This window comes from Schistocerca americana, chromosome 4 (assembly GCF_021461395.2).
Source record: "Schistocerca americana isolate TAMUIC-IGC-003095 chromosome 4, iqSchAmer2.1, whole genome shotgun sequence".
Taxonomy (NCBI): domain Eukaryota; kingdom Metazoa; phylum Arthropoda; class Insecta; order Orthoptera; family Acrididae; genus Schistocerca; species Schistocerca americana.
The window spans coordinates 285,688,153-285,710,046 of record NC_060122.1 but is presented as its reverse complement, the minus strand read 5'-3'; the positions used below and the strand labels follow the sequence as shown (position 1 = coordinate 285,710,046).

At 39.6% G+C, this 21,894-nt stretch overlaps 1 protein-coding gene across 1 annotated transcript in view; it reads left to right on the top strand.

The window, feature by feature from the left end:
• LOC124613417 (F-box/WD repeat-containing protein 4-like) overlaps positions 1-21,894 on the top strand; it is a 133,217-nt gene that overhangs the window by 55,773 nt on the left and 55,550 nt on the right. Inside the window, exons 8-9 of the mRNA XM_047142119.1 lie at positions 1,076-1,214; positions 21,402-21,562. Of these exons, the coding sequence (XP_046998075.1) occupies positions 1,076-1,214; positions 21,402-21,562 (300 nt within the window). The remainder of the gene's footprint in view (positions 1-1,075; positions 1,215-21,401; positions 21,563-21,894) is intronic.

Sequence of the window (21,894 nt, the reverse complement as noted above, 5' to 3'; positions counted from 1 at the left end):
GGCTGCATACAGAGTATTATCAGTGACTCTTTTTGTTGCTTTTGTTTTTCCCTCATTTTAGGGATTGTTATTGATAAGAACTAGATTCTTTTTGAAACAAATTGAGCTCACATTGTGATATTTCACTCTGAACTTTGTGTGGATATGATTCATGTAATAAGATTGACCCATGTGCAGAAGCCATCGTGTTTGGTTTCTAATAGTTTGAAAGCCTAAGCTGTTCTAACCTACCCTGAGGACCTTCGTTTGAAAATTTTCTGTAAAGTGTTGATTTACAGCCTGTGCAGATGTTTTTTTGTTATTGTAAATAAAACTATCATAAAATATTCTTGCCTTGATTTCCCTGATGGAAATATTACTTCACTACATAGTCGCATTTATTAAAGTTTCACCATCTATGTCTTTGCTTGTGTAGTGAACAGACATTAATTAATGTGACAACCAGTTTAATCCAGGACTGGTGTTTTTGTCAGTATCAGAAGCAAACATGCTTCAACATGAATGATCAGACAGGTTGAAATTTTTTGCACCCAATTCAACAATTAATTTAAATAATCAGTCATGCTATGCATAACACTGTTCACTACATAGGAAGAGTACTTATTACATCATTAATTACTTTGCCTGTTCCATACACATTTGGACTTTTGCATGTGCCCAGAGTTGTCCTTCTGCATACGATGTGAACTATGTAATAGAGGCAGTGGAGTAATCCAGATCTATATGGAGTGGTTGTTACTTAATTTATCAATATTTTCCCAAACCCAAAACATCAATATATAAATCTCCCCCCTCCCTCCCTCCCTCTCCCCCTCCCTCTCCCCTCCCTCCCTCTCCCCCCTCCCTCCCTTCCTCCCCCCTCTCCCTCACCCCTTTCAACATTATGGGTACAGTAGCACAGTTTAACGTACTCTGACCAGTGACACCAATAATAGGCCGAGAACAAAAATGCAGATGTTATACATTGTACTAACATTGTGTGAAAAAGTCTCTTTTTAATATGTGCTAAATTGTTACAAATATATAAACAATTATTTTGCATTTTAGACTAATCACAACTGTCTTAATTTGTCAGGGATGCAGCAATTTGTGGCTGGTCTTGTGCCACTGGAGAACTGTTATTTGCTCAGACTTCAAGTCACACATCTAATATAGATGCTGTTGATTGCAATGGAGTTGTGTTAATTACTGGCTCAAGAGACAGAACTGTAAAGGTGTGTGTGTATATTTAAATTAAGATTCCTTTATCTAGAAATTTTATGAATCTCGTGTATTTGGTTTTTGCTGTCTGGGATTGATAGCTCTTATAAACCTTTGGAAAAAAACATTTAACTAACATGTAGTTCAACATTACTAAAACTCACAGGGTATTATGCTGTGGTCTTATAGAATCTGTTAGATAACCCAGTGTTTTGTCCCCATCTGTGGAGGACTTCTGCAGGGGAGGTCATGGCTTGTATGTTAGTCTGAAGCGCGCTGCAGCTCGTCACTTGCATTTCACAATAAAGTTTAATATTAGTTTTCCGTTACTTGTATGTGATTAATACAGTATTGGCATATCATAAATAAATAAAACAAGAAGGCATCACATGTCAAATTGGAATTTTGTATCAAAAGTTAAATTCCCCTTGAGAAAACATGTTGTCAACAGTTGGTTCCCTCTCATCTTGTGATTTGAGTGATCTGCCATTCCATTTTTATTTTTCTCACCCATCAGCCTTCTCCCGGGGAAGGAATGAATAGTTCTGAAAGCTAGGGTGGTGGTGGTGGTGGTGGTGGTGGTGGTGGTGGTGTGTGCTTCTCTCTCTCTCTCTCTCTCTCTCTCTCTCTCTCTCTCTCTCTCTCTCTCTCTCTCTCTGTGTGTGTGTGTGTGTGTGTGTGTGTGTGTGTGTGTGTGTGTGTGTGTGTGTGTGTGTGTTGACAGAACAGGTATTTGCCTCCTGTAGATAAGTACTGGCTAGTAATTCCATCTCATAATTTTAGAAACTGGTATTATTTTGAACAGTGCGGAAGAGGACTAATAACTGAAACCTGCACAGCAAGACATAATAATGAAGTAAAGATGAAATTTGATTGTGATAAATAGAGACAGCAAATTTACTTTATCATCAAAATTTTGTTGATAAGAATGGGGGTAATGAACAGGGTCTGCCAGTTGTATGGGACTTGTTTCGTGTCTTGCTAATTCCTGCCATCCATAAATCACAAACAACTGCAAGAGACCAATGAATAACATTTGTCAGAATCCCTCTGTCAGTGTAGTTTAGATAAGTCTCCTTTGAAGTATGGTTGAGCACTTTAATTGTTCCTAGAGTTAATAAGTTTTTGCATCTTGTTAAATTTTTCAGATGTATGTGCCCTGAATGTGGAGGTGCCGTCACAGTCCTGAGGACGGTGTCCCTGCAGTTCTTTCCATATTCGCTAGACAAAGTCAGGGCACCTCCTTTGTCACCTGTTCACAAATGAGTGGTTACACAATAAAATGATGTTGGAACAAAGTCCTTTAGAAATCAAGCATCTTGGTGTGGTCTTTGTTCAAAGTCATGTCGTGGCGGCACGAGGCCCTCTGGTGAGACACTCCTTTCCTTTTGGCTCTCCATGGAGGAGCAGGTTAAAAACCTTGGAGTTCCTTGCATACTCCAGCAATCGACTAGCCACTGTCACAGCAGTGGAAATGCTCACGTGGTGTACTCTAATAGGTGGTGTGGAAACAAAGCTCTTGTCTGGTTGAAGCTATTCTTCCTGAACTATTTTCTCAAAGCATCCCTCTGTTGCTGTCTAGTCTGGCCACATCCTCCTGCACTATAACTGTGAAGCGAGACGACATTGATGGTCGAATCTTATGTTCCCAAAATAAGTTATTGTTGTAACAAACTGACGCCATGCGGTTCAGTCAAAAACAAACTTTCCGTCTGTGTGTGGTAACATCCGACTAGCCGTTCTCATGATTTCATGAGGAGGGGATGTTCTCATGATTTCATTGAGGAGGGGATGGTAGCTTCGAGTTTCCATTGGCTGATATACAAAACAATTGTTACACATGTTTGATTGTCCGAGGCAAGATTAGCCCTGTTTATCCTTATGGAGACACGAAAGAGAACTTGGAGGAAGTTAGGAGGGCATTCTGGCATTAGAATCCAATGGGAGCAGACTTCCACACTCTGGTGCTAGCAACAATTCCTGTTGGTACAGACAGTGCCTTCACCCTGTGATGGTGACTGCTTCATTTGGTAAGCACCACACTCAGTAGGGTGTAGGGATGAGCAGAATTTGTTGACGCTTACATAACTTTACAGAGATACAGATTTCTGAAGTCATCAACGTGGGTGCTACGGTCGCAGGTTCGAATCCTGCCTCGGGCATGGATGTGTGTGATGTCCTTAGGTTAGTTAGGTTTAAGTAGTTCTAAGTTCTAGGGGACTGATGACAACAGATGTTAAGTCCCATAGTGCTCAGAGCCATTTGAACCATTTCATCAACGTGGGGGCAATCTGTAGTATTATGAACACTGAATATATTCTCAACTGCCAAGGTCGCTAATATCATTTATTTTCCTGTATATGATCAGTTTTGGCCAATTCTCTGTTGCCATCTTTGGATCTATGTTGTAAAGTGGTGAGGACTGTGAGCTTTTGTAAGTGGCCCAATAATATGTGTATACATAGCTGTCATTTTAAAATTGACAAGCCGGCAGAGTACCTCAAAATACCAACGTGGACATACAGTGAAACCCTGCTTTTACACTTTTCAAGAGACTTCAAAAAATGGTGTAAAATGTGGGTAATAAAGTTTTAAGCTGTAAAAGTTACGTGTAGGATACCCCCTTGTATTTTTGCACTTTATGTATGATATATGTGCATAACAGGCATCAAAAGGCTTATCAGGAACTCGTTTATTATCTAATAAAAACTGCTGATGTAACTGAAACTGGTAACTGTCTGGGAAGTAGGAACGTTTGACTCAATTTCATATGTCATAATTAGTGTTAGGATCGATATGCACTTAAAACCCACGAAATATGTGCCAAAACTCCCTGAAATATGCACTTAAAATATGCAGCAAAAATTCTTTAATTATGCACTTCTCTTAGCCTAGATAAATTCTTTAAAATATGCATCTTACCTGGGAAAATTAATGAATAACCATAAAATATTTTCAATAATGGCTATAATCCAGTGAATAAAATGAACCATAACATATGTACTTACACGATAAGTTCGGTAAATGCTGAAAATTAATTAGTTTGAAGTACCAACATTTTTTACATATTCTCTACATGAAAATTTTTCCTGTGTTCAGATAACAGCATTTTCAGTCTTGAAAATCATCATTCAGCACCACATGACGCTACAGGTAAAACTTTAAGAGCAGCGACATCAGACAACATGAAATCATCTAGATTCTCAATGTGATGTACTAAAGAGGCATGTGCAAAGATTTTCAAATGGAGAAAATTTTTTGCTAAACTCTCTTTCAGAACATCTTCTATCATACGCAGTCTATTATTTGATTCTTGTTGGTCATTATCAAAGAAAGCAGCAGTGTAAGTAACAACAAATATCAATCTCTTGCCATTGTTTCGCTTATGAGACAATTCCTCTCTCTCTCTCTCTCTCTCTCTCTCTCTCTCTCTCTCTCTCTCTCTCTCTCTCTAATGTAAGCCGCGGTACCGTGCACAAAAGCAGGCCATGCCGCGATCGGCGACAGGTCGTAAACACTCATCATCAGAATGCAACAAACAATGCATCACACAGAACAATAATGCATTTTCAGCTTAGTGACGTAAACACCTATAACAAAGAGAACGGCACTTATCAGATCAAAGCAAAATAAGCAATCGATTCAAACCAAACGAAGCAAGTGAAAAAGGAAGGGTACCCGTATAAATACGGACGGAGTGCCTGGCACATAGCAGTGGCTACTTGGTCTTAAGCTTACGACTCGAACCAAACTACTGTAGCTCTATCTTCATCCATTTGACCCCAATTATGTCTCATGGTACAGTGGACCAACTTCGTTTCGATTTGGAAGTGCGGTCTAAAAATTTACTGTCTAAAAATTTTCTCTCCCCTTGAATTTAGAGTCTCAAATTTCAGGTGCGGCTTAGATTCGAGTGCGGCTTAGATTCGAGTGAATACGGTATATGCGCTATCTGTCACAATGGCCAAAACCTTGTTTCTGATCTTCACTTCTCCATAGCATGCCTGAAAGAAAATCAAAGGATTTTACAATTATTTCTATTATTGGCTCAGGACATGATGTGAAAAACTAATTGTCTTGGGATATAATTTGGAAAATTATTATATTACCTATAATTTATTTTAAACAATTCAATATTGGCAAAGACCGCAAGAATCAGTGATTTCGTCAATGGATTGCCAGACTCCAGAGTCACCAATGTCTTTCCTAATATTCTCCAATGTCTGTAATAGAGAAACTAAATTTAAAAATACACATAAACATATGGACACTACGTAGCAGATGTATACACGAAAACAAACTATATCCATTTTAGCACCTACCTATATTTTGATTATTTTCTTATGTATATACATTGACCAAAATAATAGTAATTTAATTCACACAAAAAATTATACAGTATTCTTTAAAAATAAATTTGCTTTCTTTTTTGCAGTGAACGTTTAGAGACAAACTGTCTCCTTCTCAAGTCCATTCTTCATTTGTCTTTTCCTTCCTTGAAAAACTTCACTCACTTTAAATTTAGTTTTTTTTTTTATGTTCAAGTAACAATGTTCATTTTACAAAAATAAGCAAAATTTAAATCTACTTTTTTTTAGTTTTTTAAAACTAAATGACTATTATTTTGGCTCATGTATGTACCAAATTATATCCATTGACTTTCACATACCTACAGTCATGAAAATTACCAGAAAACTTTTGTATACAATGCATCTACATAGTTCTTTCTGAGCGTTGTCTCGTGAGGGATATCTTTTTCCTGTGTATTTTTTCAAGAAGGTCATTAATCCTTTATTCTCCAGCTTATTCAAGGGGATGTTTACTTTTGTTGAAGCCTTGCAAAGATCTTCATTGAAATATTTTTTGTCGACCATGTGCTTCAAAAATGAGGAGATCAATGGTTGCTGTGAAATTTTTGACCGTGTCTTGGTTACGTTGTTCTGGTGCTGAGATGCCTTTTTATGCTGATCCAGTTGAAATTTTTTCTCAACCCTGACCTAAAGCATTGGAGAAGTGAATAAATAAGTACGTACAATTGTACAAAAATGTAAGAGAACAGTGTGTAACCGCGAGATGGTCACTCAAAAAGGTGAATCAAGACTACAAACAAGTTTCTAAAAATTGGAACTCCGATCCCCTCACAACATTTAACATTTTTCTTTAATTTGTAAGAATGCCAAAGGTAATTCCTTAAGACAAATTTACAGATGAACTTAATAATTGTTTTAATTCTTGGAAAAATTATCGAAAAAGAAAAAGATAAAATTATACTTAAACTTTTTCACACAGTTGGCAGAATATTATTTTTCTGTCCATTGTGTAAGCACAATTACGCCTGATCCATTTGTGTAAATTATTGGTTTTTGGCCTGGGCATATTCGTAACTTGAAGAAGGTAGCAAAGAGCCGATGTGAACAGCACGGAAACACGCAAGAATGATTCATATTCAGAAATGCCAACAATAACTAGTAGGGCACTGTTGGTGCACTGCAGAGATCAGGTGAGCGAGACCTGAACATGCATTAACTGTGGGCAACAAATACCGAAGCACATTTCTACTCCAATAATCCATATTGCAACAATGAACCATCGCAAGTCTTTAGCAGCCTTATCAGAGAGACTACCTAAGTGGATAAAGAAGACCATGCCCCTCCATAAGCTACCCATGTTTACCTGAAAGACTTTTATTCCGATGGCTCGCCCTGTATTACCTCATTTTGGAAATTTATTGGTCTAATATTCTGGGAGGTTATTGGGTTGTCGGGGAACAAAATAAATCTCAATATGGCCTCTACATGTCAAAAACATGCATCTTAATGGCCATTTCCTCTAAGTATGACAATAATATGCTCAAACTCCAAAAATATGCAAATATATGCATTTTAAATTTGAATTTGAAGTAGCCTGGTACCTCCAAAATATCATAATTCATAAAGATACAACACCAGGTACCGTAAAAAACTGATATGCAAAACCCGAACTGTAGGAATAATCTGAGACCTGAGTTTCTCCTGGCGTATACAACTTTCAAATAACTTCCGGGAATTCAGCCAGGTAACACTTTCAGCGACCGCCGATATTTCGGCGGGAGAACACCCCGCCATTTTCAAGGCAAACTGCAACGGACAGGCGACGTACATGCAAATTTAATACCTCGGTTCTCGGACCCAAGCAGGAAAGATAACACACACACACTGAACACTGGTGCCACCAAAGATGGCCAAAGTCAGAGCTATCGATAGTGAGACTATGAATTCGCAGGTGAGGTAGCATTGAGTCTGTCCCTCTGTTTCTTGACAAGGGAGAGAGCCGGATTCCAAACAGAGTTTAAACAGAAACCTCCATCCCTGTTAACAAGGTTGCTCGCTAATTTAATCTCAACTGCCTCCCGAATCACACTGTCCCAATAGCTGGACGTGCATGCCAATATCTCGGTGTTATTATATAACATGGAGTGACCAGTATCCAAGCAATGTTCGGCAATAGCAGATCTATTTGGCTGCTGTAATCGTGTGTGCCGTTTATGCTCAGTACATCTGTCCTCCACGGTCCTGATAGTTTGACCAATATATGCCATGCCGCAGCTACAAGGGACACGATATACACCCGCCTTACGCAGTCCAAGATCATCCTTAACGGAACTCAAAAGTGCTCTAATTTTAGATGGAGGTCGGAAAACACATTTCACATCGTATTTCCGTAAAATATGACCGATCTTATTGGACGTGTTTCCTACGTAAGGCAAGAAGGCAGTAGACTTAGGTGTTGACTCAGAATTATCATCAATCACCTGATGTACAGTTGGTCGATAGCGCAACGCACGTTCAATCTGTCTATCACTGTAACCATTTTGACGAAATGTAACTTCAAGATGGGACAGCTCAGCTGGCAAAATCTCAGCGTCAGAAACGATATGTGCCCTGTGTACCAAGGTACGAAGTACCCCTTCACGCTGAGCCGAATGGTGACAACTATTAGCTTGTAAGTACAAGTCGGTGTGAGTACGTTTCCTGTAGACTGCATGTCCCAATGATCCATCATCCTTCCTCCTAACCAACACGTCGAGAAAGGGAAGGCAACCATCCTTTTCCACCTCCATCGTAAAACGAATGTTCGGGTGGATAGAGTTCAGATGTTCAAGAAAGACATTCAAATTCTCCCTACCGTGAGGCCAAACAACGAAGGTATCGTCAACGTATCTATAGAAACAGGCGGGTTTTAAAGGCGCCGACTCCAATGCACGTTCCTCGAAGTCTTCCATAAACAAATTTGCGATCACAGGAGACAACGGACTACCCATCGCAACTCCATCTGTCTGCTCGTAATACTGGTCATTAAATAAAAAGTAAGTGGATGTCAACACATGCCTAAAGAGATTAGTTAAATCAGTACCAAAGCTGGCTTCAATTAACCGCAACGAATCAGACAGAGGAACACGAGTGAAGAGAGAGACCACATCGAAACTCACTAAAATATCAGAGTCATTCAGCCTCAGTCCCTCCAAACGACGTAAAAAATCAGCTGAGTTCCTGATATGATGTTCACACCGTCCTACTTGTGGACTCAACAGAGATGCAAGATGCTTGGAAACACGATATGTCGGGGCGCCGATGTTACTCACTATAGGACGGAAAGGAACCCCTTCCTTATGAACCTTTGGAAGGCCATATAACCTAGGGGGAACCGCACTATAGGTGTTAAGCCTCTTGATTGTGTCCTGCAACAAACCACTTTTCTTCAGGAGGCTGTTGGTCTTTCTCTCAACACTTTTCGTGGGGTCACCATCGTTTCTGCGATACGTTGAATCAGATAGTAAACGTTGCATCTTTTGTACATAATCATGTTTATTTAAGGCAGTTTGCCTTGAAAATGGCGGGGTGTTCTCCCGCCGAAATATCGGCGGTCGCTGAAAGTGTTACCTGGCTGAATTCCCGGAAGTTATTTGAAAAATGTAGGAATAATCGATGTTTTTGAAAGCCTACAGATGTTGTACATTATTTAAATAATGAAATACTGCATAAATTGCATATTTTTTCATGCTTAGCATGAAACGTTAAAAGAATTTTTTCTCGTTGTCAAGTACAAATATGTACATAAGTTTTGTGTGTGATGGTTGAATATGTGTTATTCTGTGTCTGTTGCACTGTAGTTGTGTTTTTGAGGTTATCAGGTACTGTCCTCCCCCCATGAACCATGGACCTTGCCGTTTGGTGGGGAGGCTTGCGTGCCTCAACGATACAGATAGCCGTACCGTAGGTGCAACCACAACGGAGGGGTATCTGTTGAGAGGCCAGACAAACATGTGGTTCCTGAAGAGGGGCAGCAGCCTTTTCAGTAGTCGCAGGGGCAACAGTCTGGATGATTGACTGATCTGGCCTTGTAACACTAACCAAAATGGCCTTGCTGTTCTGGTACTGCGAACGGCTGAAAGCAAGGGGAAACTACAGCTGTAATTTTTCCCGAGGGCATGCAGCTTCACTGTATGATTAAATGATGATGGCGTCCTCTTGGGTAAAATATTCCGGAGGTAAAATAGTCCCCCATTCGGATCTCCGGGCGGGGACTACTCAGGAGGAAGTCGTTATCAGGAGAAAGAAAACTGGCGTTCTACGGATCGGAGAGTGGAATGTCAGATCCCTTAATCGGGCAGGTAGGTTAGAAAATTTAAAAAGGGAAATGGATAGGTTAAAGTTAGATATAGTGGGAATTAGTGAAGTTCGGTGGCAGGACGAACAAGACTTCTGGTCAGGTGAATACAGGGTTATAAATACAAAATCAAATAGGGGTAATGCAGGAGTAGGTTTAATAATGAATAAAAAAGTAGGTGTACGGGTAAGCTACTACAAACAGCATAGTGAACGCATTATTGTGGCCAAGATAGACACGAAGCCCACACCTACTACAGTAGTACAAGTTTATATGCCAACTAGCTCTGCAGATGACGAAGAAATTGATGAAATGTATGATGAGATAAAAGAAATTACTCAGGTCGTGAAGGGAGACAAAAATTTAATAGTCATGGGTGACTGGAATTCGTCAGTAGGAAAAGGAAGAGAAGGAAACATAGTAGGTGAATATGGATTGGGGCTAAGAAATGAAAGAGGAAGCCGTCTGGTAGAATTTTGCGCAGAGCATAACTTAATCATAGCTAATACTTGGTTTAAGAATCATGAAAGAAGGTTGTATACATGGAAGAATCCTGGAGATACTAAAAGGTATCAAATAGATTATATACTGGTAAGACAGAGATTTAGGAACCAAGTTTTAAATTGTAAGACATTTCCAGGGGCAGATGTGGACTCTGACCACAATCTATTGGTTATGAACTGTAGATTAAAACTGAAGAAACTGCAAAAAGGTGGGAATTTAAGGAGATGGGACCTGGATAAACTGAAAGAACCAGAGATTGTACACAGTTTCAGGGAGAACATAAGGGAACAATTGACAGGAATGGGGGAAAGAAATACAGTAGAAGAAGAATGGGTAGCTTTGAGGGATGAAATAGTGAAGGCAGCAGAGGATCAAATAGGTAAAAAGATGAGGGCTAGTAGAAACCCTTGGGTAACAGAAGAAATATGGAATTTAATTGATGAAAGGAGAAAATATAAAAACGCAGTAAATGAAGCAGGCAAAAAGGAATACAAGCGTCTCAAAAATGATATTGACAGGAAGTGCAAAATGGCTAAGCAGGGATGGCTAGAGGACAAATGTAAAGATGTAGAGGCTTATCTCACTAGGGGTAAGATTGATACTGCCTACAGGAAAATTAAAGAGACCTTTGGAGAAAGGAGAACCACTTGCATGAATATCAAGAGCTCAGATGGAAACCCAGTTCTAAGCAAAGAAGGGAAAGCATAAAGGTGGAAAGAGTATATAGAGGGCGTATACAAGGGCGATGTACTTGAGGACAATATTATGGAAATGGAAGAGGATGTAGATGAAGATGAAATGGGAGATACGATACTGTGTGAAGAGTTTGGCAGAGCACTGAAAGACCTGAGTCGAAACAAGGCCCCGGGAGTAGACAACATTCCATTAGAACTACTGACAACCTTGGGAGAGCCAGTCCTGACAAAACTCTACCATCTGGCGAGCAAGATGTATGAGACAGGCGAAATACCCTAAGACTTCAAAAATAATATAATAATCCCAATCCCAAAGAAAGCAGGTGTTGACAGATGTGAAAATTACCGAACTATCAGTTTAATAAGTCACAGCTGCAAAATACTAATGCGAATTCTTTACAGACGAATGGAAAAACTGATAGAAGCCGACCTGGGGGAAGATCAGTTTTGATTCCATAGAAATGTTGGAACACGTGAGGCAATACTGACCTTGCGACTTATCTTAGAAGAAAGATTAAGGAAAGGCAAACCTACGTTTCTAGCATTTGTAGACTTAGAGAAAGCTTTTGACAATGTTGATTGGAATACTCTCTTTCAAATTCTGAAGGTGGCAGGGGTAAAATACAGAGATCGAAAGGCTATTTACAATTTGTACAGAAAGCAGATGGCATTTATAAGAGTAGAGGGGTATGAAAGGGAAGCAGTGGTTGGGAAGGGAGTGAGACAGGGTTGTAGCCTATCCCCGATGTAATTCAATCTGTATATTGAGCAAGCAATAAAGGAAACAAAAGAAAAGTTTGGAGTAGGAATTAAAATCCATGGAGAAGAAATAAAAACTTTGAGGTTCGCCGATGACATTGTAATTCTGTCAGAGACAGCAAAGGACTTGGAAGAGCAGTTGAATGGAATGGACAGTGTCTTGAAAGGAGGGTATAAGATGAACATCAACAAAAGCAAAACGAGGATAATGGAATGTAGTCTAATTAAGTCAGGTGATGCTGAGGGAATTAGATTAGGAAATGAGACACTTAAAGTATTAAAGGAGTTTTGGTATTTGGGGAGCAAAATAACTGATGATGGTTGAAGTAGAGAGGATATAAAATGTAGACTGGCAATGGCAAGGAAAGCGTTTCTGAAGAAGAGAAATTTGTTAACATCGAGTATAGATTTAAGTGTCAGGAAGTCTTTTCTGAAAGTATTTGTATGGAGTGTAGCCATGCATGGAAGTGAAACGTGGACGATAAGTAGTTTGGACAAGAAGAGAATAGAAGCTTTCGAAATGTGGTGCTACAGAAGAATGCTGAAGATAAGGTGGGTAGATCACGTAACTAATGAGGAGGTATTGAATAGGATTGGGGAGAAGAGAAGTTTGTGGCACAACTTGACTAGAAGAAGGGATCGGTTGGTAGGACATGTTCTGAGACATCGAGGGATCACCAATTTAATATTGGAGGGCAGTGTGGAGGGTAAAAATCGTAGAGGGAGACCAAGAGATGAATACAATACGCAGATTGAGAAGGATGTAGGTTGCAGCAGGTACTGGGAGATGAAGAAGCTTGCACAGGATAGAGTAGCATGGAGAGCTGCATCAAACCAGTCTCAGGACTGAAGACCACAACAACAACAACAGGTACTGTGCATCCTCAGTCATGTGGAAAACCACACACACGCAAACTATCACTCACACTGTTTGTTTGTGTAATATCACAAAAATACATACATATTTACTGCACTGGAGAATGAGAATAAATTCTCAAAACAAGTTTTGCTCAGCATGAAAAAAATACGTAGCTGGCACTGTGTTCAAACTAAAAACATTTGAGCAACGCAAAGCCAAATGATGGTGTCAGCTGGCACTAAAAGTGACCAAGTGCCAAAACACGCTAAGTATGGTTCGACAAAGGTGTCAACACTGATCACAACAATCACGAAACTGCATTAGTGCAGTAGAGACAGTTTGGAAATGGTTGTGATTGGTCACGATATCTTCATTTGAGCAAACCTAGTTATTCCCATCAGGCACCATGCCAAGTTGAGCTTGGAGGGAGGTATGGCATGAATTGTTCTAACTGGTACGGCATGAATTGTTCTAACTTTTACATGTTTCTACATCTACATCTACTTGGATACTCTGCAAATCACATTTAAGTGCCTGGCAGGGGCTCATCGAACCACCTTCACAATTCTCTGTTATTCCAATCTCGTATAGCGCACGGAAAGAATAAACACCTGTATCTTTCCGTACAAACTCTGATTTCCCTTATTTTATTGTGGTGATTGTTCCTCCCTATGTAGGTTGGTGTCAACAGAATATTTTCTCATTCAGAGAAGAAAGTTGGTGATTGGAATTTTGAGAGAAGATTCCGTCGCAACGAAAAATGCCTTTCTTTTAAGGATGTCCATCCCAAATCCTGTATCATTTCTGTGACACACTGTCCCACATTTCGCGATAATACAAAATGTGCTGCCTTTCTTTGAACTTTTTCTATGTGCTCTGTCAGTTCTATCTGGTAAGGATCCCACACCGCGCGCAGCAGTATTCTAAAAGAGGACTGACAAGCGTAGTATAGGCAGTCTCCTTAGTAGGCCTGTTAAATTTTCTGTGTGTCCTGCCAATAAAATGCAGTCTTTGGTTAACCTTCCCCACAACATTTTCTGTGTGTTCCTTCCAATTTAAATTGTTCGTAATTGTAATATCTAGGTATTTAGTTGAATTTACGGCTTTTAGATTAGACTGATTTATCGTGTAACCTAAGTTTAACGAGTTCCTTTTAGCACTCATGTGGACGACCTCACACTTTTCATTATTCAGGGTCAACTGCCACTTTTCGCATCATCCAGATATCTTTTCTAAATCGTTTTGCAGTTTGTTTTGATCGTCTGATGACTTTATTAGTTGATAAACGACAGCGTCATCTGCAAACAACCGAAGATAGCTGCTCAGATTGTCTCCCAAATTGTTTATATAGATAAGGAACAGCAAAGGGTCTATAACACTACCTTGGGGAACGCCAGAAATCACTTCTGTTTTACTCGATGACTTTCCATCAATTACTACGAACTGTGACTTCTCTGACAGGAAATCACAAATCCAGTCACATAACTGAGACAATATTCCATAAGCAAGCAATTTCGCTACGAGCCGCTTGTGTGGTACAGTGTCAAAAGCCTTCTGGAAATCCAGAAATATGGAATCAATCTGAAATCCCTTGTCAATAGCACTCAACACTTCATGTGAATAAAGAGCTAGTTATGTTTCACAGAAACGATGTTTTCTAAACCCATGTTGACTGTGTGTCAATAGACAGTTTTCTTCGAGGTAATTCATAATGATCGAACACGATATATGTCGTAAAATACTGCTACATATCAACGTTAACAAAATGAGCCTGTAATTTAGTGGATTGCTCCTACTACCTTTCTTGACTACTGGTGTGACCTGTGCAACTTTCCAGTTTTTGGGTGCGGATCTTTCATCGAGCGAATGGTTGTATATGATTGTTAAGTATGGAGCTAATGCATCTTCATACTCTGAAAGGAACCTAATTGGTATACAGTCTGGACCAGAAGACTTGCTTTTATTAAGTGATTTAAGTTGCTTCACTACTCCGAGGATATTTACTTCTATGTTACTCATGTTGGCAGCTGTTCTTGATTCAAATTCTGGAATATTTACTTCATCTTCTTTTGTGAAGGCATTTCGGAAGACTGTGTTTAGTAACTCTGCTTTGGCAGCACTGTCTTCGGTAGTATCTCCATTGCTATCACGCAGAGAAGGCATTGATTTACTGGTTCAAATCCACTGAGTAGAGTACTCTGGTGTCAAGAAACTTAACCTTGTAATATTTGTAAACACTACTAGAAGGCCAACATCATGCCAGTGTATTTTTTTTCTTCAAGAACATTTTTAGTAATGCGTAAATCATGGGAAAATCATAAATATGTTGACACAAAATTGTGTGCAAATTAGCGTTGTGGACATAGGAAATTTGACAGGAGTGATAAAGAATGTCATAAACAGCAGGGAAATGTTAATTCCGGCAATGTAAAAGTGGGGTTATGCTGTACATTCTATAGCACCACTTGCTGTACTGATAGAGGAGATGATGTAATGATGTATACATAGATCCGAAAATGGCAACAGAGGACTGCTGAAATTGGTCATTTGTGAGGGGTCATCAAAAGGAAATGAGCCGCTGGCATAATTACAGAAAGCAGTACCTATATGTTAGAAGTATTGACCCTGGCTGGCTGTTGGAGATATTTGTCCCACTGTGACAAAAGGTGGTGAATGGCTGTCTCATAAAATTCCTGGGACTGCGATGTTAACCAGTTCCGCACGTACAGCTGGACGTTGTCATCCGAGGTGAATCGTTTGCTCCTCAGAGCCTTTTTAAGGGGGTCAAGATGGCCCCTTCTGAATTACTTCCTACAGCACGGGAAAACAGTGAATGCCCAACATTACTCGCAAACCTTGACCACCCTTCAACAAGTGATCAAATCAAAATGAGCAGGCAATCAAAGCTTAGTCGTGGCACTCTTGCAGAAATTCAAATGGGAGGTTCTCGGCCACCCATACAGTCCGGACCTCTTTCCCTGTGACTACGCCACTTTTGGTCTCCTTAAAAAGACTCTGAGGGGCAAACGATTCACCTCAGGCGACAATGTCCAGCTGTACGTGCGGAACTGGTTAACATCGCACCCCTGGGTCTTTTATGAGACAGCCATTCACCACCTTGTGTCACAGTGGGACAAGTGTCTCAACAGCCAGGGTCAATACTTCTAACATACAGGCACTGGTTTCTGTAATTAAACCTCTGGCTCGTTTCTTTTTGAATACCCCTTATATATGAATAAATTATTTTAGCAATCTTGCCAGTTAACTTATTCAGTGTTCATACTTTACAGGGACATGTGTTTTACTTAGTTCCATATCATCAATTTTGATTTGTAGGTGGATGACAGATTTGCCATCCGAGTCTGCAGGACCCCACATATTGCTCTCCTAATGCTGAGCAAGTGTAGTTCACCTTTCTTTAGTGCAGTATCAGTAATGCAGTTGCTTTGGTACCATTGGATCACAGAAGTTTTGGCTGAGTTCATTTCAGGTGACGTCTTTCATTCTGTCCTGATAGTTGTTTCCTTGGGTCCGTCCACCCACCAGTGTACTGTGTCCATTTCTAGTGCTTCTTTAACAGTGTTAATATTCTGGGTTTCTGATTTGTAAATAACTTCTAGACTTCTTAGTCCTTTTGTGAGTTTCATGAAAAATATGAAATGATTGGGCATAATCTGGACCTAGATTTTCCTTTCCATAGATAGACTGAAACCTCAACTCCCCTTTCATCTAGTTAATTTTCTGTGAAGTGAATGATGTCTTTAGTCATCAGAAGCAAGAGGGCAGTGATTTGGTAATTGTAGCTTGATAATGATGGTTATTGTGCTCGATAGATTAATTTAAAAGCCCTTGTGATCTTAGAGTATTAGTTATTCATGTGGACAAAACAGATTGAAGCTAGCGGGACTAATAAAACAGGTTAAACAGTAGAGAGGAACTGTGTCTAATGTGATGTGGAAGCACTATGAAATTCTGTGTATTAGTCATTGCTTGCTGATCTGTCTTTACATCATAAATTTATCCAAAGTTTTGTATTTGGACCTCTGTCACACTTCCTGTATAATTTCTTATCCATATTTTTGAAGGGAAAACATTTATCCCTAGCTGCTATTTGAAATTATGGAGGCATGGTTAGATGCTTGTTGATCTTTGTGAGACAGTGTAGTATTTTTCTCTGAATCTCAGTGTGTTTGTGTCATTGTTTAATAGACTCCCAAGTACGTTTTTACCTTTATTTGGTCCTCACCATTGTTTGTTCATAATAATGCCGGGGAAAGGTGGAAATTTTTTAAATTAATATTTGAAAGTGTTGGCTATTTAAAATTTGTCGCAGATACTTGACCGCAAGTTTCACGAGCAATTGCATTAACCATTAGGCTGTCTGTGCATACCCCCAGGTCCGATTACAACTTTCATTGTAACTGATGTTTCCACTTACGATTTCCTCCCCAGTGTCACTCCCCGCAGTAACTAGTCTGTATGTGAACTGATGACAAATCATTTTTGACCACAAAACCATTGTGTGTGTGTTTTTTTTTTTTTTTATAGAGCATCTTGAGGGAAAATTCAGTGAAGTAACATCAGTTAGCAAAACTGGAAGTACTGGCATTTCTATGCTGTGAGAAAACTGATAACATTCCTGTTGCCATTACCTTTCGCAAGTGCCTCAACATGGTATAACTTATCACTGTGATCTTATCTTGCAGACTGATGAAAAATGATGTGCAAACCTGGAACAAAGGGGTGTCCATTCTGTCTACGTGGGGTGAAAAATAAGTGGGTACTGGAGCTTTTATTTTGGGTTTTAGAGGGACACATTAAGTGGAAAGGTGAAACTAATGGTTTACCATTGCAGTTAAAAGCTGTATAATTGTCCAGGGTGTGAAATACTTGCATTTTGGGCAAATTTCTTGTAGCTGCATGAATGATCCCAACTGTTGAGTCTGTGCATTTATGCTGCATGAGAACACTCCATGAGGCCAACTGCCAATCTGTATGAAGTGTGGAGACCAGTGTTGTCATTGGTCTTTGAATTGCTCTATTTAAAGAAAGATACAGTACAGCACTGCTTTTGCGTTCCCAGACTTAACGTTTTCCCGCAGTTTGACATTTTTTTTTATCGTACCCGTCAAATTTCCTATGTCCACTATGTTAGTCTGAACCCGAATTTGCATCAACATATTTATAATTTTCCTGCGATTTCCGCACTACGAAAAGATATTCGTTGAGAAAAAACTATGCTGGCATGTCGTCCATCCAGTAGTGTTTAAAATATTACATGGCTTAGTTTCTTGACTCCAGGGCACTCTACTCAACGGATTTGAACCGGTAAACGTGTAAAAGTTAGAACAATTTGTGCTGTATCTCCCGCTGCTGCCAAGCGCTACTTGGTGTGATGGCTGATGGGAGTAACTAGGTTCATTCGAATAAAGATATCATGACCATTCACAATCATTTCCAAACGCTCTACTGCACAAATGCAGTTTGGTGATTGTTGTGATCATTGTGACGCCTTTGTCAAACCATATTTAGTGTGTTTCGGTGTTTGGCATCTTGTAGCGCTAGGTGACACTGTCATTCACTTTGCATTGGTCAAATGTTTTTAATTTACACACTATGCTGGTTACGTAATTTTTTCATGCTGAACAAAAAGTGTTTCAAGAACTCATTCTTGTTGTCAAGTGCAGTATTTTCATAGTGTGTGTGTGTGTGTGTGTGTGTGTGTGTGTGTTTTAAAAATACATAATAACTGCAGAATTTCATTATTTAAATAATGAATGACAGCTGCAGGCTTTCCAAAACCATCAATTATGACGTTTGAAATGAAGTCAGATGTTTCTACTTCCCAGACAGTTATCAATTCCAGTTGCATCAGTGGTTTTCATTAGACGATGAACTTTTATTGCGTAATAAAAAGTCTCTGACAAGTCTTTTGATGCCTGTTATGTACGTAGTATATCATACACAGGAAGTGCAAAAATGCAAGGGGTAATCCTATATGTAACTTTTACAGTTTAAAACGTTATTTCTCGCATTTTACACAATTTTTTTGAAGTCCCTTGAAAAATGTAAAAGCGGAGTTTCACTGTATATAGGTACAAGAATGCAAAACCTTGGACTGTCTTTGGTGTTTAAAAACAAAGAAAAATTTGAATTCCAGTTCAAATGACAACACACTTTGTAAACACAGTGACTAAGGCCTCTTCTATAGCAAGGATGAAGACATCCATATCTTCCACAATTTCTGAATACATCTGTTCATGAGGGACGTAGGAACCGCTCCCTGTCTGCTCTGCTACACCCGCATTTGGGCTCTCAGCTCCCCACTTTTGACTAGGAAGAGTCCTATACAACTGGGACCCTCCTTCAGAGGGTTGTTTGTGTTTTGGCCTTACTGGCAGGCCATAGCTTACCAGTCCAGCATTAGCTGGCCATCGACGAAGGCACAAGCTGTGGACCACAGAATGGCTCACTCATCCTCCCTTCCAGGTACACAGCGTGCAGCAAGAGGGAAATCTCCACAAGGAGAACATAGTTAAAAAGAAGAAAGACAGAGGTGGAGTTGTATAAATGTAACATATTGTGCACACATAGGAAAAGAAAGCCACTACTGTACAACTACACTATAGATGAGATACTACTGGAAACAATATGACCATAAATATGCAGTATTAACTACCCAGAGTCGAATGACCACATGAAACAAATGATAGGAAAAGCAGATGCCAAACTAAGACTCATAGGAACAATCTTAAGGAAATGTAACACATACACGAAAGGAGTAGCTTGTAAGGTGCTTTTTTGATTGATTTTGTAGTATTGTTCATCAATGTGGGACCCTTACTAGATAGGACTGATAGGAGGGGGAGGGGGGCGGGGGAGAGAGAGAGAGAGAGAGAGAGAGAGAGAGAGAGAGAGAGAGAGAGCGATCGATCGATCGATCGATCCAACAGAGTGGCATGTTTCATCAAGGGATAATTTAGTCAATGCGAGATGCTAAGCAAACCTGCATAGGCAGTCATTACAAGAGAGGCATTGTGCGTCACTGAGAGGTTTACTATTGAAATTTCGAGACCACTTTCCAGGAAGAGTTGGACAACATATTGTGTCCTCCCACATATATCTCACAGAATGTCCATGAAGAGAAAATTTGAGAAATTAGAGCCAATACAGAGGCTTATCGACAATCGTTCTTCCCACACGCCATTCAGGAATGGGATGGGGTAGGAGGGAATCATTTAGTGGTACCAGAAGCACCCTGCATCACACACCAATAAGTAGCTTGCAGAGTTCGATGTAGATGTAGATCCACTGGCCCAGCTACAATGGACCCCATGCATTTTGAATTACGCATAAACATTGTTCCCATTCGAAAGGTGATGCCAAGCAGAGACTGAAATATGACCCATCTTCTCACCTTCTTCTACCACCCCTAGGTACACCTATGGCCTTCAGCCAGTGGAACTTCAATGGTTACTTTCACCATTTAGAGGAATTTGGACAACTACTTGTATTTTATCCAGTGATATGTATTGCTCTACAGGAAACGGTTTCCTGGAACATATATCCCTCCCATAATCCCAGAATGCAAGTATTTAAAACAGTGCATGATTATATAACTTTTCATTGCAATGATAAACAATAATCACCATGCCTTTCCATAAAATAGTTTGTCCTGAATAAGCACCAGTTGGTGACTGTACTTTCGTATCTGCCAACATTTTGTGTAAATTATTACCTCTCAATACAGTTTATGAAGCTATGGCTGTTCACATGCAGACAGCTATGGGTTTTCCTGTAATGTCCATCTCCCTCCATATAGGGATCTGAAAAACTAAGAGTTAGTTAACATGACCCATCAGCTACCCCATCTTTCTTCCTCCTGCGTGATTCCCCCATGTGAGGCACCAATGCAATTTAATGGAACATGTATTCACAGACTTATAGAATAGTGGCATTCCCATTCATTTTAGTATGGCAGATGGAACTTGTTCAGTCATCAATATGTCAGTCTTTAGCTCCAGCCTTCTCCCCTCAATTCAGTTTTTCGGGAAACTGTGAATGACTTCTATACCTTGACCAATAACACCTTTGACAGCTCATGTGCTTTCATTTTTTTTTAGAATGATTATAGTTTTGTCTGTAGATGTAAAATTACTCAGGAGTAAGGGTTTGTGTCAAAGGAATGACCAACCAAGAAATGTATGTTGTAGTCTTTGGCAAATAAATCCCTGTTATTCTCAAGGCATGCAGTCTATACCTTGATAATGGCAGGGGATAAGCCCTTCAAATATCAGCCATCTTTTATAATTTTTTTGTGGTTGCATTCTCTGGAATTAATCCATATGGTGTGGATAGCTGTACTTTGACAGTATTCATTGTCGTTTCATGGTACAACCCAATATCTTGAACCCTACCAAATAATGTAAAATAGCATTATGTTTTTGTTAGAGTGCTGGGTATTTAGTGTCAAATAGAAGGTACTAGATAACTGTTAGTATTACTTTACGTTTGGGATTCTTTTACATGATCTGAGAACATAATTCTCTTCCACAAGTGAAATAAACTGTGAATCTCAATGTTTTCTCTTACTCACTCTTTGCCTGCTTTATGAGGAGAAATATGTTTGTGACATTGAAACCCCCATTCTTCAGTTTTTTTTTAATTAAATATACATGTAGAACTTTTGTGTTTGTTATGGTATGCCACACCTACATTCCTTACACTTAATTGTTTAGCTGTGGACAGCAGCAGATGATTACGTGTGGGAAGAGCACGTGGAGATTGACTTGAACGACAGAGTGTGGTCTATCGCGGCCTGCACAGATAGCCCTGCATGTGCAGTGGGTACAGCTGGCCACAATGAAGTGCCACCCCTGCACATCATCGACCTAGAAAGGTGTGTTTCTTTAAACAGGTATCTCCGTTGCATTAAATTCAATCACGTTTTTTCCAAGTTCTTTTCAGCAGCAGTCAAGCGCTGGAAAAATGTTTTGGATGTCAGTACTAGTTATCGAAGAATGTTAATAATTCCCCTGTATGGTCAAGTAAGTGAGAATTGATTATATATGACATTAAAGAATCTTTTGAACATGAGAGGTGAGTTCATAGACACCAAAATTTGTGATTGTGGGTGCTTATATATCTGAGTGACAGTTATAATGTCATCGCATTGCATTATTATTATTTTCCCGGTTCCAGGGGTTAACTGAGAAATCTCTACTTGCAAAA